Below are 26,920 nucleotides of genomic sequence, written 5' to 3'. Positions count from 1 at the left end.
CTGTTGGTCTTGGGTCCTCTGTGCACACGACGGACAAAATGCACACCACGTCGCTCCAAGTCAGCTCTCAGCTCGTCATCGGACTGTAACAAGAGGTCGCGATGGTAAATAATCCCCTGGACCATATTTAAGCTACTGTGGGGAGTGACGGTAACAGGGACATCTCCCAGCTTATCACACAAGAGCAACGCCCGTGACTGGGCTGGGGAGGCCGTCTTGAGGAGGATGGACCCATTCCTCATTTTAGACAAACCCGCCACTTCCCCAAACTTATCCTCCAGGTGTTCCACAAAAAACATAGGCTTTGTCGAAAGAAAGGAGTCACCATCACTTCTGCTGCAGACAAGGTATTGTGGTACATAAGGCTCCTGCTTGGCAAAAGATCTGCGTCCCTCCCATGGCGCAGCCAACGAGGGGAACGACTGAGGATCATATTGTGCAGCATCGAATTCAATTTTACCTCGCTTAGAGACGCTGGTGGCAGTGCGGCCACCAGCTTGCTGAGATTTATTGCGCTTCATTGCGCCACATCCGCCCAGATGCCACCTACTCCGAACGAGGGCTCTCCCCAAGGGCGCCACCCAGCCAAAGCAACGGGTACCTGGCCGATATCCCATTGCCCGGAGTCCCCGTGCCCCAGACAAGATGGGCACATACTCCTTGGCATGCATGGGGAGGAAACAGCTCTGGCATCTGTAGTGCGATCCCTGCGTGGTCAGGGGGCTACCACCAAGAGGGTACATGACGACCACACCACAACGGACTGGCTACCGTGCTGGATTTTAGGTGTTGAAAGGGTCCACAATTGCCGTGGGCGCTAAGAAGGGGATTGCGCACAAGACGAGGAGGCAACCCAGAAGACATGGGGTGTAAATCCCTCCACACGACAATAGATAGCATGCAATATGGAGGTGCACGATGGACCAATAGAAAAACACCACGTAAGGCGTCCTTCCCCAAATGGCACGCACTAACAACGGAAATTTTGAAAATGGCAGGTCAAACCCAAGTGGGGACCATCACATAAGGCCGAAACTTTGGAGACTCCTTTTAGTCGCCTCTTACGACAGGCAGGAATACCGCGGGCCTATTCGTACCCCCGAACCCGCAGGGGGGGACAGTGCTGTAACACATGACAGTGCTGAACAGGAAATGGCACCGATGGCAGCTGGCTGGTTGCACACTGATGTGATGCCAGTGGGGACTATTCGGAGATGGGGCTACACTAGGCATGGTCTGCACCTTAACAGGTTTGGGAAAGGTTTGTTGGGTTGGGTTGTTTAGGGGAGGAGACCAGACAGCAAGGTCATCAGTCTCATTGGATTAGGGAAGGATGGGGAAAGAAGTCGGCCATGCCCTTTCAAAGGAACCATCCCAGCATTTGCTTGGAGCGATTTAGGGAAATCACGGAAAACCTAAATCAGGATGGCCGGACGCGGGATTGAACCGTCGTCCTTCGAACGCGAGTCCAATGTGCTAGTCACTGCACCACCTCGCTCGGTTGGGAAAGGTAAGCTGGTGGAGTTGATCAGTGAGAGTATGGTGGATGGGTGCGGGGCCACACATGGTCAAATACCTGTTGTTATGGGTAGGATAACCAGGCCTTTTATAGGATAAACCATGAGAACAGGCTCCCCGCTTTTAAAAGTATCTCAACCAACTTAGATATTTCTGTACCATGTATGCCAGAAATAGAATGTATCACCCTGGAACATTCAGGCACCATGTAAATTTGCTCAGAATTTTCATTATTCAATCAAAAAATGCTGTCCATTAAAAAATAAAGTACATCAGCTTGAAGTTGAATTACAGTCATTGAGCAGTATGGTACTGTGCATTAAAGAGCACTGGTGTAAAAGTGATCAATCACAACATATAGTGTAAATAAAACAGAAAGAAACTTCCACATGGGAAAAATATATTAAAAATAAAGAATAAAGATTCCAAGACTTACCAAGCGGGAAAGCGCCGGCAGACAGGCACATGAACAAAACACACACACAAAATTACGAGCTTTCGCAACTGGCAGTTGCTTCGTCAGGAAGGAAGGAAGGAGAGGGAAAAATGAAAGGGTGTGGGTTTTAAGGGAGAGGGTAAGGAGTCATTCCAATCCCGGGAGCGGAAAGACTTCCCTTAGGGGAAAAAAAGGACAGGTGTACACTCGCACACACACACACATATCCATCCGCACATACACAGACACAAGCAGACATCAACATATAGTGTTATCAACATATGAATGTGCAAGTTGCTATTGTAGATCTGTCTTAAAGGGTGGAAGTCATGTATCTATATCAGGGGTGGCACACAGTTTAAAGCTAGAGACAATCTGACCACAATTAGTGTAGATAAACATTTTGAACTGTCAGCTGTTGAAGTAACAAAACTAGCTGATTATAAGAAGCTAATCATTTTGTTTATTTATTGCTCACCTAGTGGTAATGTGAACACTTTCTTCAACAAATTAAATGAAATCCTGGAAAGGGTCTCCACCCCCAAAACTAGCATACTAATATATGGAAACATGTACATTAATTTAAGTGTTGAGGGTGAAATTAGTAACAATGTTACAAGGATTCCAAAAAGTTCAGCTTCAGTTTTAGACCACCAATATATGGATATTGACAGTTCAGATCATTACTGTCACATAATGAAGCTAAAGACAGGCTCGATGAAACCTGCAAAACTGCAGCCCTATGAAAGGATTTTCTCAGTTCATAAGATACATGCTTTTTCTAGGGCAGTGGTAAATCAAACCTGGAATGAAGTGTATATGAAAAGCAATGTAGATGCTAAGTTCTCTAAGTATCTCACATTTTTTAAATTAGTCTTTGAAGTGACATTTCCAAAGGGAAACATTTCTACTGTAGCAGGTAGTAATGAAAATAGATGGATAGCTGTGGGTATTACAAAGTCCTCACAGACACTTAAATTTCTCAGTTCTTGGCAAACATGCTGCATTAGTCCTCGAGTATTATCAAAGGTATAAAAAAAATATAGAAGAGGGTACCGCTTGTGGCAAAAACATCATTCAACGGTAAATTTGTTAAATGACAAACAGGTGTAGAAAAGCTCCTTTATTTATTCCATTCATTTCATTTCTGTGATGTGATTGGATTATCTTAAGGTTCTTCTTCTTCTTTTGCTGGTGTCTTGCTTAAGATTCTTCTTCTTCTTTTGCTGGTGTCTTGTCCTGCGGTTTCGTAGGGTCGGCATGGTTAGGACAGATCTGGCCAGCTTAATTTTTTACAGGTAGCTGGATGCTCTTCCTACCACCTCTGGGATGGAATTGGTGTATCCAAGCTGTCTGCGTCGAGTGTAATCCATGGAATAGTGTGAATGTGTTCAGATGCTTGTGATTCGTGTAACTGAGGCAGAACACAGGGACAAGCCCGGTATTCATCTAGTGGGATGTGGAAAACCGCCTAAAAGCCACATCCAGGCTGACCGTCACACCAGCCGACGTCGGTAACTCGCTGGGCGGATTCAATCCACGGCCAGGGCGCCTACCCGAGTCCAGCAAGCAGAGCATTAGTGCTCTCGGCTAACCTGGTGGGTTATTAGATTATCTTAGATGTTATTTAAAAAGAAAATAAAAGTGTTGTTACAGTGTTACTCTGTTACTGCTTTGATGGTGTATACACTTTTTCTCTTAATAAATATAATGTGTATGATACAACAGTATTATTCCTCTACAAAAGTAGCTATGGGCCCAGTCGTATTAACAAAGAAAACAGAAAACTGTGTTAGGGTGAATCAACTAATCTAAAAGTCATCCGTGTGGCAGGGTCAAAAAATCTACCAATACTGGCTGACAATTTTTATGCAATGCATTTGGAAAACATTAAATGAGACCAAGCTGTGTTTGTGAATCTCATAGAAATTAAAACCAACAATAAAATGAGTAGTTAAATACTCAGAGAAAATGGAGAACAGACACGCAACTGAGAAACTAAACAGAGTGAATTATGCTTTAAATAGATTCTGATTTCTGGACACTAATTCAGCCTTGCGAGACAGAACATGGTGAAGGCGCACCAGATGCTAACGAAAAGGCACATAAACTGATATGATAGGCCAGTGGACAATGATATGCACATATACAGATGGCAGTAGTCCAGTATCACGTACATACGGTACAAAAGGACACTGCATTGGCAGAGCTGTCATTTGTCCTCAGGTGATTCATGTGAAAAAGGTTTCCAATGTGATTATGGTCACATGATGGGCAATAACAGTCTTTGAACATGGAATGGTAGTTGGAGCTATATCCAAGGGGCATTTCATTTCAAAAATCATCAGGGAATTCAATATTTTGAGATCCACAATGTCAAGAGCATGCCGAGAATACCAAGTTTCAGGGAACAAAGTGGCCAACAGCCTTCACTTAATGACCAAGAGCAGCAGCATTTGCATAGAGTTGTCAGTGATAACAAACAAGCAATATCGAATGAAAGACGGTGGAATTTGGTGTTAATGGGCTACAGCAGTAGATGACCATCACAAGTGCCTTCACTAACAGCACATCACCTGCAGTGCCTCTCCTGAACTCGTGACCATATTGGTGACTAGAAATGCATGGCTAAGTCAGATGAGTACCAATTTCAGTTGGTAGAGCTGATGGTATGGTTTTCGAGTGTGATTCAGACCCACAAAGCCATGAACTCAAGTTCTCCACAAGGGACTGTGCAACCTGGTGGTGGATCCTAATAGGTGTGTGCCAGGTTTACACGGAATAGATTGGGTGCTCTGGTCCATCTGACCCCATCACTGGCTGGAAGCAAGTATGGTCGGCTACTTTGAGACCATTTGCAGCCATTTGTGGACTTCATGTTGCCAAACATGTCACCAAGCAAACATGTCATCAAGCCACGAGCATGGCCCAATACTTCTGCAGGGGACTTCCAATGACTTACTGAGACCATACCACATTGAGTTGCTACAGTATGCCGGGCGAAAGGCGGCCTGACATGATATTAGGAGGTATCCCAAGACTTTTGTCACCTCAGTGTATAACATATCAAGATAAAGTACTAGCAAAAGTTATACTTTGCATATGCAACAAGAAGTAAGTGCATATCCGAAATTTGCCAAATCCAAAAATAATATTGGAAATAATATTGGAAGAACTCCAAAAATCATACACTCCAACGAGCAGCAAGTTTTGCACTGTGCAACTAAGACAGAAGTTATATTCACTAAAAATGAAGAATTGTGAATCTAGCTAATATTGATGATGAAATGGAAGACAGAGATTTAGCTATGACTATTCTTTGTGGACTTTCAGATGAATGGGATTCAATAGTTACAGCTTTGTGCAATTTACCAGACAATGATTTTAAGAATGTTACAATGTCCTTGAAAGTTAATACTGGTGCCAGTACTCAAAAGTACTGAAAAATGCCCTTATGGAACATAACAAAGGGCAGAAACAAATGAGGAAAGAAACAACACAGATAGGTACTTTTGTTTCTTACAACTGTCACAAAGGCTGTCACATATCCAGAAACTGCCCTGAGAAGGGGAAACTTAAAAAGGAACAAAAGAAACTAGGAGCTGTTAGTATATGTGCTGCCTGTGGCAGAGTTATATTGAACAGTGATAACTGGATAGTAGATTTTGGGGTAAATTATCACATGCCTCCAAATGAAAATTATTTTTTAGCCATTAGTAAAAATATTTTAGGTGAGATCATAACCTTAGCTGGTGGCAGAAAAACAGAAGCCATGGGTAAAGGTACAGTAAATGCAAAGGCAGGGCTACCTGTGAAACCAATCGTGTGATTTACAAGCTAAGCTACAACCACTGTGCTGCAGTCTACGTAGGCTTGACAACCAGCAAACCATCTGTCCATATGAATGGCCATCGACAAACTGTAGCCAAGAAACAAGTGGGCCACCCTGTTGCTGAACACGCTGCCAAACATGATTCCCCTCATCTCAACGACTGCTTCACAGTCTGTGCAATATGGATCCTTCCCACCAACACCAGCTTTTCTGAACTGCGCAGGTGGGAACTTTCCCTGTGATACATCCTATATCTCGTAACCCTTCTGGCCTCAACCTTAATTAGTCACAATCCTCACCCATCCAGCCCCCTACCTGTTCCCATTCCAGCACTACACAGCCGACATTTCACTGCCACACCCAGTATTTTAATTTCTTATTATTTCTCTCCTTTCCACTACTACCCCCCTCCCCCCCCCAAAAAAAAAAAAAATCTCTCCTGTCCCCCATCTAAACTGCAGCAATTCACTGTCTGCCACCCCCACCATACTATCCCTCCCCCTCTCCACTCCAGCCTCCTCCTTACCCCCACCCAGCTGCCACTCTGATCATGCACTGGTGCTGCTGCTCACAGTGTGGTTTCAGTTGCCTGAAACTGCAGACATGTGTGCGCGTTGTATTTGCGTGAGTGTGTGTGTGTGTGTGTGTATTGTTTACAAAGGCCTTAATAACCGAAAGCTATGTTTGTGTGAACCTTTTTGCTGTGCCTATCACAACTCAGTAACTCCGCTATATGGTGAGTAGCAACTTTCCTTCTCTAATATTGTTGCAAAGATAATTAGCAATACTTAGCTAATGAATTTGTAGCTAACAATACACTACTTGGGCCTGAGACTGACCCTGCAATCTTATCTGTGAGGCATCTCACTGAAAGCAATAGTAAGTTCATTTTCAACAAAGAAGGTTGCAAGATCAATGTAAATCTGGAAGACTGCTCATTAAAATTCAGCAGGGAGGTTGTTTATATTACATAAATATGAAGCCATGTTCAAATCAAACAATGGAAAATCCAGGATGGAATGTAACAATATGAGAGGAGGAAAGTTGCTACTCACCATATAGCGGAGATGCTGAGCCGCAATAGGCACAATAAAAAGATTAACACAAACATAGCTTTCAGCCATTAAGACTTTTGTCAGCAGTAGACATACATACACACACGCGCGCGGGCACACACACACACACACACACACACTCATGCAAGCACAACTTGCACACACATCTGCAGTCTCAGAAAGCTGAAACTACACTGCGAGAAGCAGCACCAGTGCATGATGGGAGTGGCGACTGGGTGGGGGTAAGGAGGAGGCTGGGGCAGGGAGGGGAAGAGATAGTATGTTGGGAGTGGCGAACAGTGAAGTGTTGCTGTTTGGACGGAGGGTAGGAGAGAAGGTGTGGAGGGGGTAAATAGCGGAAAAGAGAGAAATAAAATTAAATTAAATTAAAAGACTGGGTGTGGCAGTGAAATGGTGGCTGTGCAGTGCTGGAATGGGAACAGGAAGCTGGATGGGTGAGAACAAGGAAACATAGAATCTACTGAAGGGGAAGTTCCCACCTGTGCAATTCAGAAAAGCTGTGTTGGTGGGAAGGATCCATATGGCACAGGCTGTGAAGCAATCATTGAGATGAGGGGAATCATGTTTGGCAGCGTGTTCAGCAACAGGGTGGTCCACTTGTTTTATGGCCACAGTTTGTCGGTGGCCGTTCATGCAGACAGACAGCTTGTTGGTCGTCATACCTACATAGAATTCAGCAAAGTGGTTGCAGCTTAGCTCGTAGATCACATGACTGGTTTCACAGGTAGCCCTGCCTTTGATGTGATAGGTGATTTTAGTGACCAAACTGGAATAGGTGGTGGTAGGAGGATGTATGGGGCAGGTCTTTCATCTAGTTCTATTACAGGGTATGACCCATGAGGTAAGGGATTGGGAGCAGGGGTTGTGTAAGGATGGAAAAGTATATTGTGTAAGTTCGGTGGACAGCAGAATACCACGGCAGGAGGGGTGGGAAGGATAGTGGATAGGACATTTCTCATTTCAGGGCATGATGAGAGGTAATCGAAACCCTGGCAGAGAATGTAATTCATTTGCTCCAGTCCTGGGTGGTACTGAGTTACAAAGGGAATGCCCCTCTGTGGCCATACTGTGGGACTTTAAATTAGAGTCGGTGAAGGCTTCAGTGAGACCCTCGGTATATTTTGAGAGGGGCTGCTCATCACTGCAGATGCGACAACCACGGGTAGCTAGGCTGTATGGAAGGGGCTTCTTGGTGTGAAACGGGTGGCAGCTGTTGAAGTGGAGGTATTGCTGGTGGTTAGTAGGTTTGATATGGACGGAGGTACTGATGTAGCCATCTCTGAGACGGAGGTCAACATCTAGGAAGGTGGCTTGTTGGGTTGAGCAGGACCTGATGAAGCAAAAGGGAGAGAGTTGAGGAATGTGAATAAGGTGTCCTCAGCTTCAATCCAGATAGCAAAGATGTCATCAATGAATCTGAACCAGGTGAGGGCTTTGCGATTCTGGGTTTTTAGAAAGGATTCCTCTACATGGCCCATGAATAGGTTAGCATAGGATGGTGCCATACGGGTGCCCATAGCCGTACCGCGAATTTATTTATAGGTAATGACTTCAAAGGAGAAGTAATTGTGGGTGAGGATATAGTTGATCATGGAGACTAGGAAGGTGGTTGTTGGTTTTAGAATCCATAGGGCGTCTGGAAAGGTAGAGTTCTAAAGCAGTAACGCTCTGGGCATTAGGAATGTTAGTGTAGGTGGCATCAATAGTGACAAGCAGGGCACCGTGTGGGGAGAGAAACTGTGGAGAGTTGGTCGAGGAAATGGTTGGTATCTTTTATATAGGAGGATAGGTAATAGGTTGAAGGTGTTGGTCTACGAGAGCAAAGCTTCTCTCAGTGGGGGCACAGGGGCACAGTAACCGGCCACAATGGGGCCTCCTGGGTGGTTGGGATTATGGACTTTAGGAAGCACGTAGAAGGTGGGAGTGCAGGGAGTGGTAGTGTAAGTAGAGAGATAGACTCTGGGGGAGAGATTCTGGTATGGTCCTAAGGATTTGAATAGTGAATGGAGATCCTGCTGGATTGCTGGAATGGGATCACTACATATTCCATAACACCTTTGTGAACATTTCTACAAGTAGCCCAATCACTATCAGCGACTACTACATTGACTACATTTGACCAGGGGGATAATATGCAACTTTGTAATGCGGTGTTTCCATCATCTAGGCTATCTTAGAACACTTTTTGCTGCATTCCGATGGTTCATATTTTGCTGCTGGGAAAGCTATGTCTGGTCGAGTCCTCTATGAAAGATAAAGGAGTCTACCGACAAGCTAATGATGATGAAGATTTTTAATTTCCTTATCAAACTTCTCATCAAGAAAATTAGGTTTCATATTCATTGTGATCTTCTCTCTCCTAGGATTTTGAAGTCTAGTCCTATCAAGTAGTTGATTACTGTACTCCTTCTGAGAAAGATAGATTGTTCCATTTTCTCTGTGCTCAAATTTCACACCTGATATCTGTGAAACAATGCCCATGTTCTTGATTTCAAAGCGACATTCTTAAAGAGTTTTTACTTTTTCCCTCATATCTCCATTTTGTGCAATTTTAAGCATATTGTCCACCTATACAGACAGATCAATGGAAAATCTAGGATGGAATGTAACAATACAATAAAATGAGGTTGCTACTCACCATATAGCAGAGCTGCTGTATTGTTACATTCCATCCTAGATTTTCCATTGATCTGTCTGTAATATGCTTAAATTTGCACAAAATGGAGATATGAGAGAAAAAGTAAAAACTCTTTTAGAATGTCGCTTAGAAATCAAGAAAATGGGCATTGTTTCACAGATATCAGGTGTGAAATTTGAGCACAGAGAAAATGGAACAATCTGTCTTTCTCAGAAGGAGTACAGTAATCAACTACTTGATAGGACTAGACTTCAAAATCCTAGGAGAGAGAAGATCACAATGAATATGAAACCTAATTTTCTTGATGAGAAGCTTGATAAGGAAATTAAAAATCTTCATCATCATTAGCTTGTAAGTAGACTCCTTTATCTTTCACAGAGGACTCGACCAGACATAGCTTTCCCAGCAGCAAAGTTCAAAATTTAATATGAACCATCGGAATGCAGCAAAAAGTGTTCTAAGATAGCCTAGATGACGGAAACACCGCATTACGAACTCGCATATTATCCCCCTAGTCAAATACATGTAGTAGTCGCTGATAGTGATTGGGCTACTTGTAGAAATGTTCACAAAGGTGTTATGGAATATGTAACATTTCTGGCAGGTACTCCAGTGTTCTGGAAGAGTATGAAACAAACTGCAGTTGCACTGAACACATTGGGAACTGAATAAGTTACAGTGGTAGCCTACGCAAGAGAGGGAGTAGGAAGAGAGCATTATTGAAAAGCCTGAACCTGAAGGAGGTGGCGAGGGAATCAGCTCCTGTGTGGTGTGATAGTCAAGTGGCAATCATACACTACAGGAATCATATAGGGCTATACAAATCAAGATTGAAACACACTGCCATAAAACATAATTTCATCAGAATAAAAGTAATGGATGGAATGGCTGATGTTTGATACATTTTGACACATAAAAATCATGCAGACTTGTCGACAAAGCCGTTGCTTCAGAATTTTCATGAATGTCACTGTAAGAAAATTCTACACTCGGAATGATGTATGTGGTTACTTTTAGATATCATTTCCAAGGGGGTAACATTAAGAGATAAATAGGTCAAGAAAAGATCCTTTATTTATTACATTTCTATTATGTGACTGGATTATCTTTGATATTATTTAAAAAGACAATCAAAATGCTGTTAACATGCTGCTCTGTTACTGCTTTGATGGCTTACGCAGTTTTTCTCTTAATAAATATAACACATGTTATACAACAGTTTTATTGAATTACAACAAAACTGATACATAATGCACGAAATAAAACTGAAGTGCTTATATACGCTCCGTTCTTAGTTATGGGATTCTTTACTGGGGATCAACCACAAAAAGGATTTCCTCTCACACCTAGGCCTATATTCAAAGGAATTCTACAGACTGTGAACCACCTTGCCTCTTATTTTCCGTTATCAGTTCAACTAATCTATAACTCCCCATGCCTATAAGTTGCATGCAACTTCTGTTGTATCCCCATGTCACAAAAGTAGCGGCCACTGATGTGAGCTCCGCTCGAAGTCACTAATAAACTGATCAGTTTCTGGTTAATTCGCCTGACGGCTCTGTTCGTTCGATCGTACTGCTGCAAAATCTCAACAAGGTTCACACTTTGTGATGTTGCAGTACGAAGCTTCTCCAAGTCACTGCATTTTCTATTATTGGCCACGCTGTTACCTGCTCCCCCTACTGTCAACGTCTGGTCCTTTTCATTCAGACCCCTAGCCAGTGCCTCAATGTCCTCTACTACCTAGTCAAGGCTAGAACTAGGTTACAGAATATTTGTGAAACGAACCTATACATTGACAGTCAACCGAAGTTTGTTTAATCTATAGCACGAACTTCACAATATGTGCAGTCATCAATAGATTCGTTTAAAAAACATGTTGTTTTCTTACTTGTGTCACTCTCGTAACATCATCTGAGCGGCTCGATCCCATGTTAACGCCTGTTTGCTTTAGTTTACGGATATATCGCAAGAAACACTTCACTTAACACGAAATTAAAGACATACTATCATACTGTATCTTATCGGACCACAACAAAAACAAGATATATAAACATAGGTGAGTCTGCTGTTTATTTTGTAACGCACGGACAAACACATCGCAAGATGATTTGTGGTAATTTGACACGACGTAGAGAAATATTAGGGAGACTCTGTGTACCTATTTATGTAAGATATATATTTTCGTATTAATATACGTGCATCCCGCGATACTTATGATCGTTAACTCTTAAAAATATATGTCAGACTATTTAAAGCTTGAGTTAAATTTTATCGCATATCGATACGCAATCGATAGATTACGTTAGTACAAATACAATAATGGCGTCCAGAAACATTGGTACTGTTGACACTAGGGCTGAATTAGCTGATTTAGTGAAGAGGAAAGCAGAAATCGCGGTAATTATAATACACAACGTTGAAAGTTACGCAACGATCTAGTCCTAGCAATGTGATTGATGTTTCAGTTACGATATTCATTGAATAATGTGACCATAGTGATGTGTACTTAGGTTATGTTTGTATGTAAACATTGTAACCTTTTTCGATTTCCCACCTAAGTTATTATACTATTTGTTTTTCTTTTTGTTCTGTGGGACTTTTCGATGTATGACCATGGAATTAGTCCATAAATTGTAATTTGTCCCCAAACCTAAAAATTTAGTAGGATATAATCGCAACAGCGTATGCATTTAATAGAACACACAAGATTTTTAAGCTCAGCTGCACCTAAGTCCTGTAAATATTGATATAAAATAAAAATAAATCTTTGTTTGTTTAATATAATAACTGTAATAACTCAAACAAATATATAATCAAAACTGATAGATAGGTTGCTTAACTGCTTTGTAGTTATACTGTCAAATACAGACAAAGTAGTTAGAAAACTGATAAACAGTTTGCCATTAATATGGATGTAATAATGTGATGTCCGTGTGCCTTTCTTCAGTTTTGGCCACCTATGGACCATATGAAGAAACTTCCTCATGATGTTTTATTTCATGATTTTAGTTCTTTCCAGTACTTTTTCAATCCTTCACTATGTCCTTTTCTTCTTTCCTCAGTCCATAAAGTGCTCTGCTTTCTGACCTCCTCCGGAAGACTCATGAACATCATAATCTAGATTGTATCCTTTTGTAATGTTGACTACTACTAAGTACTTTTTCGCTTCCCGGAACCATAATACTTTTGCCGTTGGAATTCGTCTAACTTATTTGCAATATGTGAAGCAATCTTTTGCCTTCATATTGCTTAAAAGTCTACTGCACTGTAGAGGAAACAGTGTGTGACAGCCACCTCCGACATTTTATCTCTCCCATTATATTTGTAGTTACTATGTAGCTCCATACTATTAATGATGGACTCGTTCGTATTCTTAATGTTCAGCTTTATTGTGAAGCAATGAGCCAGACATTAACATATAACATCTAAGACAAAAACAAACACAAAGCAAAGAGTAAATGATTATGTGCACAATAAAGACTTTGCCACTGCCCCTATACTGTGCACACGCAACTATTCATCTGCATGCTCCCACACAGCTCCCTCCCTGAAGAGCGGAGCTCCAGGAATGTGCGGAAACTTGTACCGGACCCTTCGCCTGGCTCTTGTGCGTATTTCCGGCTATACTTCCTCCATCGTCGTATCCTTTTGCGGCTTCATCCGGCTCGCTGTCCCACCATCTGTTGCACCCTGCAGGGGCCCCTCATCTTCCTGCAGGCCCGCCTCCTCTTCTAACAGTAAGTGAGCTGGCTTCACCCAGTCTATTCACACAGTAACACTTTTATTGCTAACTAGGATAGTCATGGCCTGGTCTGTATGGTGTAGTACTTTATAAGGTCCCGTATATGGCGGCTGCAATGGAGTTTTGACTGCGTCAGTTCGCAATATTATATGTGAGCATTTGCTCAATTCTTGGTACGAACGACGGCCTAACGCCGTCACTGGTTGTGGCCTAAGCTAGGCCAGTTGAGCCCTTACTCTCGTTAACAAGTGCGGTAGGTACGTCTCACCTGTACTCTTCTGAAAAAACTCTCCGGGTAGGCGTCAGGTTTCCCCGTATACCAGTTCCACTGTAGATGCTCAGAGGTCAGGTTTGAAAACAGTGCCTAAGCCTAGTAACACTAGTGGCAATTCTTCTGACCAATTCTCGCCATGGCACATTAATGCGGCCTTAAGTGTTCGGTGCCACCGCTCTACCATGCCGTTGCTTTCCGGGTGATAACTTGTGGTACGGTGATGGCGGAACCCGCACATGTTTGCCAGCTCTAAGAACAAGGAGGATTCGAACTGACGTCCTTGATCCGTAGCGTACCAGACATCTGAACTGGGTTATCCACGTCCTCAAGAACACCTGGCTGACTGTCTCTGCTGATATGTCTGAATTGGGGATTGCTTCTGCCCATCTCGTAAATATGTCAGTTGCCGTCAATAGATACCGATAGCCTTCGGACATTGGCAATGGTCCAACAATATCCAGAATCACATGTTCGAAACGACCAGTTGGCCCATCAACTTTATCCACTGGCTCCTTCACATGGTGTCCCACTTTACATCGCTGACAATCTAGACACGTCTGGGCCCGCTTCCGACAGTCTCTCTTAATTCCTGGCCACACGAAACGCTCTGTCATTAATTTTACACTCACTCGGGGTTTCAGATGAGCCAAACCATGTAACCCTTCGAACTTCCCGGCACAAACTCTCTGGTACAAAAGGTCTAGGCCGTCCCTGTGGGGTATCGCACCATAGCTGTATTGTCTCACCTTCCGGACACAGTTTTCTTAATTTCAACCCGGTGGGCGTGCTCTGCCAAAAAACTTGCAGTTGTGCATCATCCTTCTGCTCTCTCACCATTGTAGCATTGTTCACTGAATACTTCATTGCCGCAACTCATGAGAAGTAATCTGCCACCATATTCTCTGCCCCATGAATATGTCGTAAATCAGTAGTAAACTGGCTTATATATTCCAGTTGCTTGAATTGTTTAGGTGACAAAGTATCCATATGCTTTCAGAATGCGAGAGTGAGTGATTTGTGATCTGTAAACAATGTAAATGGTCTGGCTTCCACATAAGGCCGGAAATACCTTATGGCTTCATAAGCAGCCAGCAGCTCTCTGTCATATGCACTCCAATTTTGCTGTGGGTTTGTGAGTTTCTTGGAGAAGAATCCTAAATGCTGCCAGTGACCAGCAGTCCACTGATGCAATGCTGCCCCAATCGCCACCTGACTTGCATCAACAACAATAGCTAGCTTTCTCATCTTTCTCTGGTTGAGCTAGTAAAACTGCTTGCTTTAGGCTTTCCTTGATCCGCTCGAACGCGCGCTGCATGCTTGATGTCCATTGTAGCTTCTGATTTTTCCTGGTGTTCGTGCCCGCCAAAGCCTCTGTGAGTGGCGCTTGTAAACCACAGCTCCTGGCAGATGTCTGCGGTAAAAATTTAAAACACTTACGAACCTCACCAACTGTTGCAAATCTAATGGGCAAGGCATCTGCTGTATAACCTTCTAAGGACGGATGACAGCTGCTGAGACTGTGAGACCCAGGTAAGTCACCTGATCTGTACGCAAACTGCATTTGGTGTCATTCTCCACTACACTATAAGTACGTACTCACGAAAACTGTCCGGAGGTGCTCTTCGTGGAGGGCTGCTGCCGCTGAGAGAACACCATTATATAGCCTACATAGGCAAAAGTGAAATCTAGCCCTCACAGCACCTCATCGATGAAATGTTGCCATGTCTGTGCAGCGTTTTTTAAATCAAATGGCATACGTAAAAACTCGAAAAGACCGAAAGGTGTAGTGACTGCTGTCTTCTCCGGTATTTGGTGGTATGCTTTTTTGCAGTTGACTATACTGAAACATTCAGCTTCGGCCATTTTATTTGTAAAGTCGCGAATGTTGGGAACCGGATACTGATCAGGTATTGTACGTGCATTCAACAACCTATAATCACCACAAGATCTTCAACTTCCGTCTTTCTTCCACACTAAATGTAGAGGCGAGGCCCATGCACTATCAGATCTTCGTATCATTCCCATTTACAACATCTCTTCAAACTCCGCTTTTGTGTCTCCAAATCTGTCTGGGGCCATACTTATCGGTCTGAGGGGGACCGGAGGCCCGGGCACGGTGTTTATGTGGTGAACTGTATGATGGGCCACCATGGCTAACGGCTGCGTTGACGGTTCTCTAAGTCGGCATACTTCTGTCACTCCAACCAAACTGTGTACCTTCCCTGCGATTATTCCTACATGACGCTGCACCACCTCTTTGCCCCCTCTAAGCTGTGATAACCGAATGTCCACCACAATACCAAATGCATATAGAAAATCTGCTCCTAATACGCACTCTGCCACATCTGCAATGACAAAAGTCCAACGACAAATAATACTAGGCCCTAAATTCACTTCTGTGACACAACTGCCATACGTCATTATGGGCTGTTTATTTGCAGCCTTGAGGCAAAACTATGTGCTGTCACTGAGGGAAGTACATTTCCCCTTTGGCCACGTGCTGATATCAGACCCCGTGTCTATCAGATAATAACAAGAGGTCGTCACATCCCGAACGGCAGGACCTCCGAACCGGTAGCTCTCAACACCTCCAATTGCCTCTGCAGCCCGTCTAGCTGCTCCTTGAGTTTTTGAAGTTGTGTACCAGTAACAGCACGCCACTGCTTAATAATCGCCGTCGTTTTGTATTCTTCCGTCGTCGCCTCCACCTTTACTGTACTGAGATAATTTGTTGGTTCAACTGTCGCACGAACCCTGTCAGCGAGTTGGAGTAGTGCTTGCATATCGTATCCGTCATTCGCTGCCACAGCTGCTCTTACTGCAGATGGAAGATGTGCTGCCCAAATGGAATGAAGTGTAGTGTTTGAAAATTCATTTTGCGTCACAATTCGACGCAAATGCCTCCAACATTCAGAGGGAATTCTGTCACCTCTACATTTACCTCGCAACACCTGGCAGATTCTTTGATCAAGCGGATTAGCAAGCCGGCTTATTCAGTGTTGTATATTGATGCGTTTCTGGCGGCCATCTAATTATCTCTTGCATCTAATATCGTTGCCCTGGCATCCAGACTGTTTGCCGCTATCATGAACTTTTCCCGGTCATCAGTTACCCGATTATGCATGAATGCCAGTTCTAACATGGAAAACCAAAGTCCGGTGTATCGTCCAGGAATGGCAGCAGGAGTACTTTCATGCATTGTCCCAGCGAATCTTCCTCTCGTATGTTTGTTGCGGCCGCAGATTTTGTCCTGATAATATCACTGTCCCACTCCCCTCAATCCATTACATGGTGTTGAATGTTGTTCCATAATTCCTGAACCTGAGTGCGCAGCGTGGCCTTCTGGTGTACTTATCGTGCTGTAGAGCTTCTGCCATTTGGTGTATGTTGTAGTGTATCTTCGTTGTCCTTCTCCTCTGCCTCTTGCCATACGTGTTCTTTTGACTTTGGGGTCACCACTTTGTATCCACTACGTAGCTCCACTCTATTAATGATAGACTCGTTCGAATTCTTAATGTTCAATTTTATTGTGAAGCAATGAGCCAGACTTTAACATAGAACATCTAAGACAAAAACATATACAAAGCAAAGAGTAAATGATTATGTGCACACTAGAGTCTTTGCCACTGCCCCTGTACTGTGCACATGCAACTATTTGTCTGCATGCTCCCACATATTGTCCAAATAGATACTTCTTTAAATGTACTGGTAAGATAAAATCAAAATCAGTGGGAACGAGATAAGTATCGTTGGATAGTTGTCAAAGATCTGCCAATGTATTTGTCATAGTAACTAATTACTTTTCTTTTATATCGGTAGTCAACATGCCTAAATTCTAATGCTTTAATCTTATTATTGGATCTTTGACTGTAAATGATTTTATCCAGTGTTTACTAGTGTTGTTTTTTAATGTCATTCACCCAAGGAAAATATTTGTGGGCATTAATAACCGAATGTTGAGTGCCCCAAATGACAAGAAGAAGAACATCTAGGCATAGTCCATATCAATTCAGGCAGGCTAGGAAAAAATCTTATCTTCATAGTCTTGGACATAATTGAATTTAGCATATGTTGAAATGAAGGACTAAGTAAGGTACACATATGTTTTTGTTTTCTCCAAAAAACATTCTGCTCCAAGATACAGACCTCCAAAGATGACACTTTGAATACCATTTGGAAGATGTACATTTTGAAAAGAAGTGTAAAATGCTCTATCTGTGGAACAGTTCTAGATTTTTAAAGATAATTGCTTTATGATTACAAAGAAATCCTCCATTTGGACTTATCTGTCAAATTTCTTTTACTGTAGCATTCTGAAGTTTTTTTTATAATTTGTGGTAATTTTTTTCGAAAAATGTGAATCCATAACATTTTGATTTTTTTCTGTTGATTTGTACCATATAGTTCTACATTCTCTGAAAAGGAGAGCATCCAATTTAGGTTGAACACGTTTTACAAACAATTGAAATTTTTGCCATACATAAAACCTGCTTTATTATCACATAACAGACTCATAAAAATCAAAACTTAGCCCAAATTAACATAATTTTAGTTTTGAAGGATAAGTAACATACTCAATTATGAAGCTTTTTATGTCATTCTAAAATGTATGTGAAAGGTCCAAAGACTTGAAGTTTCCAATTTATTCAACTTCTGTGCACTTGTTTTGTACTGAAATTAGCCAGTCAATGAACTAAAAATGTGTTCCACTGCTTCAGTATCTTCCTTTGATATAGAATCATGCCTTCCTGTTGAACCAATAGGAACTGGAGCACATACAATCTTCAAAACATTGTGAACAGGAAGTGAGCATTGATGGCATTGTTGCTGTCCTTCAGCTGGAAAAATATATCCAGCAGTTAGTACATGTGGTAGCATAAAGTTCACTACAATTGCGTTTAACTCATAACTGTCATCTCTAATCTCTGCAGTACACCAGTCACAGTCACACACATGCCATAAACATCCCCCTTCTCTCTTTGTGAATCGGAATATTATCCTGCTGGTTCTGAGGTGTTAGTCAAACAAATGAAATTTCTTTTTCCTTGCTTGTTAAAGTGTGTGCAATATGAGTTTGTCCATCACTTTGGGTCCAAAAATATGTCTTCTTGAATTCCTTTCACAGGAGTAGTTTGTTTGCACCATTCTTCTTTTTTTTCTGCTCTCGTAAAATCCTCAGCATTCTGAATTGCAGCTGTATTTGGTCTGGAAAGATAATGTTTCATAGCATGCTGCTTCAGCAAGCATCCTACACCATCACAGAGCTCCTTCCTATGATCAGTAGCACTGTATACTTACTCAATTCAAACAGCTGGTAACGATTTTTAAAATGACTAGAAACACCATCCGAAATAATGATGATCTTCTCTGCCCCTGTTTGCAATTGAAGAGTTTTGCACATTACTAGCAAAGCATGTGCTGAGTCATTACCTGTGTCCTCACGTATACCTGCAACACTTGTGATCTGCTTTTGGAAATATGTCACTCCTGTAAAAATTGAAACCTGGTCATTACTCCAATGATACCCTTGTACTTCTCGTGGGAGAATTACAGACCGGTTCTCAGCAAAATCACAGTGAAGCATTAAACATATCCCCCTGCAGGTCCAAGGGTTAGAATAGGCCCGAGGTATCCCTGCCCGTCGTAAGAGGCGATTAAAAGGAATTTCACTTTTCGGCCCTATTAGTTCAGGTCCCATTTTATGGTTTGACCTGCCACTTTCCAAATTCTGCATAAGTGCAGGCCATAAGGGGAAGGACACCTTAAGTGGTGCACAAGTTATCCATAGTCCCCTTAGATTTGATCTCCTGAACCTCTTTTTTGGGCGAGGACACTTTCCAGGGTGTGTCATCTTCTTCCATTGTCTCATGTCCTCTTTTGCCCCCAAGACAATATTGGATTTCTTGACGCCCAATATCTAGCACGGTAGACAATTCATTGTGGTGAAATCGTCATGTACTCATTTGGTGGTAGCCCCGTAATGACACAGGGATCACACTGCTCATGCCTGAGCTGAAAACTCCCCATGTATGCCAAGGAGTAGATGCCTGTCTTCCTGGGGCATCAGGAATCTTGGTAACGGCCATCATGCCAGGTGGCCTTTTCTGTGGCTGGGTGGCGCCCATGAGGAGAACCCCTGATCGGAGTGGGTGGCTTCAGGGCGGATGACCCGCAATGAAGTGGCCTAAATCATCTCTTGCTGGTGACCGTGTGGCGCCAGCAGTCTCTAAGAAGGGCAAGATCGAGTACTGTGCTGACAGATATGACGCTAAATCATTTTTGTCCCTTGCTACATCATGGGAGGAATGTAGGGCTACAGAAAGAAGAGAGCTATATTTACCTCAGTATTTAGTCTGTAGCAGAATGGACGGGGACTCCTTTCTACCTATGAAGCATCAGTTTTTGTTGAAAATTTTGAGGATAAGTTTGGGGAAGTGAAAGTGCTGTCCAAGATGAGAAGTGGTGCAGTCTTGATTCAGACAGCATCCGTGGCCCAATCCCAGGCGTTACTTGTTTCTGTCACTCCCCATAAAAGCCTCAACACGGTCCAGGGGATTATTTTCCATCGCGACCTCTTGCAGTCTGATGACGAGCTCTGTGCCAATCTAGATGGGGTGTTTATTTCATCCGTTGCATTTACATTGGGCTTAAAAGACAACAGAGTTGCTACCAGTGCCTTCATCTTGGCCTTTGAGAGTGATTCATTACCTGAAAAGGTGAAAGTGATGGTTTACCACTGTGAAGTTAAACCATACGTCTCTCCCCCTATGTGGTGCTTTAAGTGCTTTAAATTCGGGCACATATCTTCCCGCTGCACTTCCAACGCTACATGTGGAGCCTGCAGACGCCCACTGCATCCGGATGGTCCCTGTGCATCTCCTCCCACTTGTATCAGCTGCGGAGAGCAGCACTGCTGCTGCTTGCCAGACTGCACAGTACTCCAAAAGGAACGGAAAATTATGGACTACAAACCCTTAGATCGGTTGACTTACCAAGAGGCTAAACGTAAATTTGAACAATCACACCCCATTCAGTTGATGTCCACATACGCTGCAGCTACATTACCATTGCCATCACAAGTATCAGTCGTGCCACACTTCGTGCCTCTGGGTCTCCAGAATACATCTGCGCCCCATGCGGGTCTGGGGGTTAGAATAGGCCCGAGGCATTCCAGCCTGCCATAAGCGGCAACTAAAAGGAGTCTCTCACGTTTCGGCCTTTGTGTAATGGTCCCCTGCCGAGTTTGGCCTCCATCTTTCTAAGTTTTCCTGAAGAGCAAGACAATTGGGAAAAGGCACCCTACAAGGCGCATCATGTCCATCATGCATTGAGATCTTTAGCCCACTTTCTCATCGTCGTATTTCAGTCCCACTCATTCTCCATCTCTTCGGCGAGGACACTTTCCTGGGTGCATTTTCCACCTTGCACTATGCAGTGTCGCTTTCTGTGCTGACAATGACTATGGACTTCTTAGCACCTCATATCCAGCACAGTACTCAGTCCGTTTTGGTGGGGCCGCTATGTGCCCTGTTGGTTGTAGCCCCTTGACAACACAGGGATCACTCTGCTGATGCCTGCACCGTTAACTCTCTAGGTATGCCATGGATAAGGTGCCGATCCCCCTGGGGCATCAGGACTCCCAGCAATGGCCATCCTGCCAGGTTTGCCAGGTGACTGTTACTGAGGTTGGGTGGCACCCATGGGGAGGGCCCCTGGTCAGAGTGAGTGGTATCAGGGCAGATGACATGCTGTGAAGCGTAGTACATCATCTCTTGCTGGTGGTCTGCCACCAGTAGTCTCTAAGTGGACAAAATCGAACTTCAGTGCTAATAAATATGACCCCAAATCACTCCTCCCTGGCGTCACCACAGGAGGAAAACCAGGCTAAGGATGGCAGTGAAGCTTACGAGAGTTGATGGGGGAATCTTTCGTGTCCATGAAGCCACAGTTTTTTGTGGAGCATTTAGAGGACTAGTTTGGAGAAGTGGAGGGCTTGTCTAAAATGCGATCTGGGTCAGTTTTGATAAAAACAGCATCCTCTGCCCAGTCACATGCTTTACTCGCTTGTGACAAGTTGGGGGATGTTTCTGTTACCATCACGCCCCATAAGAGCTTAAATATGATCCTGGGTATTATATTCCACAGGGTCCTTCTTTTGCAGCCAATTTAGAGCGGCGAGGTGTTCCTTTTGTCTGGCACGTCCATCTGGGTCTGAGGGATAATCAGGTTGCCAGCGGTGCCTTCATCTTGGCCTTTGAGGGTGACACATTGCCCAAGAAGATCAATGTGATGGTCTAATGCTGTTACGTTGAGCCATGTATCCCTCCCCAAATGTGGTGCTTTAAGTGCTGGAAGTTCTGCCATATGTCTTCCCACTGTACTTCCAGTGTCACATGTCGAGGTTGTGGACGTCCATCACATCCCAATACTCTATGTGCCCCACCTCCCATCTGTGCCAACTGTGGAGAGCACCATTCACCTTGCTCACCAGACTGCAGGATTTTACAGAAAGAGAGGAAAATCATGGAATATAAGACCCTGGACCAACTGACCTGCACTGAGGCTAAGAGGAAATTTGAGCGCCTATATCCTGTGGCTATGACCTCCTCTTGTGCTGCTGCTACAGTAGTTCTAGCCCCATCAGCTCTGCCAATCCCAGTCACCTCTCAGAGTTGGAAGAGTACACCTGCCCCCTTTTGATGGTCAGGGCAGTACCCTCCCTGTTGCTCCTGCACCACCTACTTCGGAAGCAACACGCCTCCCCCCACACTACCCCACCCCTCCCCTCCCCAATGGGGATATCAGTCCTAACTTCTGAGTCGGAGAAGCGTAAGTCTTCTTCGGCTTCTCTCACTCGGAAGGAGTCCCTTGGGTCACTCCCTTCCCAGGTTTCTGCTATTGGAAAAGATGACACCCAACAATGGCGGAAGAGCCCAAAAGCAGCTGTTCATAGGGCTTCATGGTCATCCTCAATCCCAGAGATTGAGTCCTTGCAACCAGGGAAACCCAAGGAGCATCGAGAGAAATCCAGAAAGAAGGTCCCCAAAACCAAGGGAACTGCGATGGCAACCACACCACCGCTACCTACAAGCTCTGCATCTGTGGATGAGGTGGAGATTCTGGCATACACTCAGGATGTAGATCTCGCCAGACCCTCAGACACAATGGATAGAGACTGTTCAGGAAAAATGTGATCCTGAGGTGTAAACTGTCTCACTGAATGTTCCATGGCTTCCCAGTCTCGTGGTGACATCATCCTCCGTTGGAATTTCTGTGGTTTTTCCATCGTCTGGCTGAGCTATGGCAACTGTTAAGCTTTTTGCATTGCCCTCCAGGAAACCTGGTTCCCGGCAACGCGGAACCCTGCCCTCTGCGGCTGTAAGGGATACTACAGGAACCATAGCAACTATAATAGTGTGTCAGGTGGAGTTTGCATTTATGTCTTAAACTCAATCTGTAGTGAAACTGTGTGCCTTCCAACCCCTCGTGAAGCTGTGGCTGTCAGAATAAGCACGATGCAGGAAATAACTGTCTGCAATGTATATCTTCCTCCAGATGGTGCAGTATCCCCGAATGTATTAACTGCACTGATTGATCAACTCCCTAAACCTTTCCTACTTTGGAGAGATTTTAATGCCCATAACCCCTTGTGGAGTGGCACCATACTTACTGGCTGAGGCAGAGATTTCGAAACTTTACTGTCTCAGTTCAACCTCTGCCTCTTAAATACTGGGGTTGCCACACATTTCATTGTGACTCGAGGTAGCTACTCGGCCCTTGATTTATCAATTTGCAGTCCAGGACTTCAATCTATCCATTGGAGAGCACATGATGTCCTGTTTGGTAGTGACCACTGCCCCATCTTCCTATCACTGCCCCGGCATCAGGCCCATGGACACCTGCTCAGATGGGCTTTAAACATTGTGAGAGATATGTCTCGACCATACGTCATCTTTCCAAGTCTGGGCAAAGATCAAATGTGTTTTTGGGTACCAGACCAGAACAGGTGTTCTCAGTATTAACATAAATGATGTGTTATCTACCAACGCCAACGCAATTGCTGGGCACTATACTTGAACCTCTGCATCGGAGAATTACCGCCAGCCTTTCGCGCTCTCAAGCGTTGGCTGGAAAGGAAAGTCCTCTCGTTCGCTACATGCTGCAGTGAACCCTGTACACCCCATTTACAGAGTGCGCATTGCACATCGACCCGACACAGCTCCTGAGCCAGATCAGATCCGCAGTCAGATGATTAAACATCTCTCATCTGACTACAAGCGACATCTCATTGCCTTCTTCAGCTGTATCTGGTGTGATTTCACCTTTCCATCGCACTGGCGGGAGAGGGCCAGCATTCCGGTGCTCAAACCTGGTTAAAACCCGCTTGATGTGGATAGCTATTGGCCCATCAGCCTCACCAACGTTCTTTGTAAGCTGTTAGAACATATGGTAAGTCAGCGGTTGTGTTGGGTCCTGGAGTCACGTGGCCTACTGGCTCCATGCCATGGCAGTTTCTGCCAGGGTCGCTCTACCTTTTATGATCTGCTTTTCCTCGAGTCTGCCACCCTAGCTACCTTTTCCAGATGCCAACACCTGGTTGCTGTCTTTTTGATTTACAAAAAGCGTTTGTCACAACCTGGCGATGTCCGCAGCTCGTTGTCTCGCAATCGTGTTCTCGCTTCCCGATTACGGGGTCCCGAGTTCGATTCCCGGTGGGGTCAGGGATTTTCACCTGCCTTGAGATGACTGGGTGTTTGTGTTGTCCTCATCATTTCATCATCATTCATGCAAGTGGAAGATTGGACTGAGAAACGGTTGGGAATTTGTATGGGTGCTGATAACCGCGCAGTTGAGCGCCCCACAATCCAAACATCATCATCACAAACTGGCGATGTCATATCCTTGCCACTTTATACAAGTGGGGTCTCTGAGGCCCGCCGCTGATTTTTATCCCAAATTTCCTGTCGCTTTATACTTTCCGTGTCCAAGTTGGTGCCACCCATAGTCCCCCCCCCCCCCCCCCCCCCCAATATCTAGTAGAATGGTGTTCCGCAGGGCTCTGCATTGAGTGTATCACTATTTTTAATGCCCATTAATAGTGTAGCAGCAGCTGTAGGGCCGTCTGTCTCACCTTCTCTGTATGCAGACTACTTCTACATTTCGTACTGCTCATCGGAATCCCAGGAAATGAACTTGCCAACAGGCTACATGGAAACCACGTCTGGAGATCAGCATCCCTGTAACTGACCTGCGTTCATTATTAAGCGGCAAGGTTTTTCAGCTTTGGTAGAAGAAATGGCATAATATGCACAACAATGTCCGTGCCCTTAAGGAGACTACGAATGTGTGGAAGACCTCCATGCGGGCCTCTCGCAGGGACTCTGTGGTGGTCTGCCAGCTCCGCATTGCCCATACATGCCTAACACATGGCTACCTCCTCCGTCGTGAGGACCCGCCTCGGTGTCACTGTGGCCCACATATGACTGTCATCCACATCTTGCTGGACTGCCCCCTTTGAGCCACTCTGTGGCGGACTTTTAACCTTCCCAGCTCCCTATCTTTGGTGTTTGGTGACAGTGCCTAAACAGCAGATTTAGTTTTACATTTTATTCCGGGGGGGGGGGGGGGGGGGGGTGTATCATACCATCTAAGGGTGGGCATTTAACCTTCTCTCTGAGGTCACCACCCTCCCTCCATTTTAACTCTGTCACACTTTCTTTGCATTTGTTTGTCTTGGTAGTCGTCTTTCCCTACATGTGTTCATCTCGCCTTGTCTTTTTGGGGTGGACATTTTAATGTGTTGCAGAGTGGCTGGCTCATCCTCTTTTTATTATTGTGATCACACAGCCCAGACCATTTGCTCTATGCTTTTAATACCTTCTCCTACTTTTCCTTGTGGTGTATGTTTTCCCCGTTTTGTGTTTGTTCCATTCGTTTTCTTTTTTAAGTGTGGTGTTGGGTGTATTTGTACCTTGAGCCTTGCTTGCAGAAAAAGGGACTGACAATCCTGTAGTTTGGTCCCTTTATACCCCAAACCAACCAACCAAATACTAAACATAGTTCTTCAGCCTGTACTCACCCTTTCACTTCTACAATTTGTTGCAATTTCTTCAGATGCTGGTGTGTTAATGCTTTCACTGACTATTTACCAAGTTCATCAATGAAACTATCAAAGGCAACAGTTTTCTTAATTAGTTTATTTTCCTTCCATGTTGCATATGTTCACTGCTACATCTTCTCCAGGCCAAGTGTCTGTAAAGACAGTCCTTCCTTTCTGGGACAGTTGCCACATTCTTGAAACAAACAAGTCTCTCACTTTACATCACAGACTCCTAATGACTTCACACACCCAATCAAGGTGTCATATATCACATGCTCCTGTAAATTACCACACAAAGTTCAAAATTCGCACAGTACACACATAAAAAGACATCTCTCGGTCAGTGTGGAACTACCCACTTAGGCCGTAGTGCATAAAATTTTGATCTTCCAGTATGTGAAGTTGTATGTCACTCCTATAAATTACAGAAGTTTCTTTAATACTGCAAATCATGTACCTCTTCATTTTCACAACTTTTTGACCTTCAACTGTTACAGTTATAGTGTTGTTGGCACTCTGGCAAGAACACTCCCATTTATTTTTCAGGTAAAATAACTGCACTATTTGAACTTGAACTGCTTCTACAGGATGACCATAATAGAGATCTTTTCTTCCAAAGACTCCTTTCCCAGAATTCACATTTCTTGATTTGTCTACCATGTACCTTGGTACTGATGGAACGTGCTTCAAAATTGTTTTCTTTGAAAATTTATCTGGAATAATAGTTAAAACTTGCTCCTCTTCACTGTAGGATGGATGCACAATATTCAACAGCTGAATTGATATTTGTGAAAAATTCTTGGCGAGAGGTGCAAGAAAGCTTTGGTTCATTTTCTTCTGAAGATGGAATTTCTACTTTGAAGAGTGTGGTCAGTTTTGCTGTAATGTATTCATCCATAGCTGTAGTAATTTCTCTGCCCTTTTTTGATGCGTAGACCTTATGACTCGACTTCACCGACAACGGTTTCTTAGCAGTACTAAACTCTGTAGTTGACTGATTCAGGGTAGGCTATTTAATTCTTCTCCTATCGATGCAGAATCTGCATCATCTGCCCCATGAGAGGCTTCACCTTGTTCATATACTATCATTGTTGTTATTCTGTCAAAACATTTAGCACACAAAAAGTCGTCACTGGGAACATCTTCACTTTGAAACAGAGGCTTCAAATGGGAACACTTATTTCCAACCTGAACAAAGTCTGTTTTTTATTTGTCTTATATATTACTCTTTTACAGATATGCAAAAAAGTCACTTCACTCTTCGGTGGCCCCAGTCAGAAGACATTTCAAATAGTCCTGTG

The 26,920-nt window shown here is 43.8% G+C and overlaps 2 protein-coding genes across 3 annotated transcripts in view; one reads left to right on the top strand and one right to left on the bottom strand.

Moving 5' to 3' along the window:
• The window catches only part of LOC126284129 (peroxisome biogenesis factor 2), a 101,779-nt gene extending 90,032 nt beyond the window's left edge, over positions 1-11,747 (bottom strand). Inside the window, exon 1 of one of the 2 annotated variants that reach the window (XM_049982839.1) lies at positions 11,662-11,747. Coding sequence is in view for 1 of the 2 variants with exons in the window: in XM_049982837.1 (XP_049838794.1) it covers positions 11,392-11,433 (42 nt within the window). In the remaining variant the exon portion in view is untranslated. Of the gene's footprint in view, positions 1-11,391; positions 11,476-11,661 lie in introns of those variants that run through there. The other variant, XM_049982837.1, reaches the window with a different exon arrangement.
• Positions 11,653-26,920, top strand: part of LOC126284130 (chromatin modification-related protein MEAF6) — a 66,112-nt gene continuing 50,844 nt past the window's right edge. The window contains exon 1 of the mRNA XM_049982840.1: positions 11,653-11,900. Coding sequence (XP_049838797.1) covers positions 11,823-11,900 — 78 coding nt within the window. The 5' untranslated portion in view covers positions 11,653-11,822. The remainder of the gene's footprint in view (positions 11,901-26,920) is intronic.

Source organism: Schistocerca gregaria, chromosome 8, assembly GCF_023897955.1.
Source record: "Schistocerca gregaria isolate iqSchGreg1 chromosome 8, iqSchGreg1.2, whole genome shotgun sequence".
Taxonomy (NCBI): Eukaryota; Metazoa; Arthropoda; class Insecta; order Orthoptera; family Acrididae; genus Schistocerca; species Schistocerca gregaria.
The sequence above is the reverse complement of the archived record's forward strand: the minus strand, read 5'-3'. Positions and strand labels throughout refer to the sequence as shown.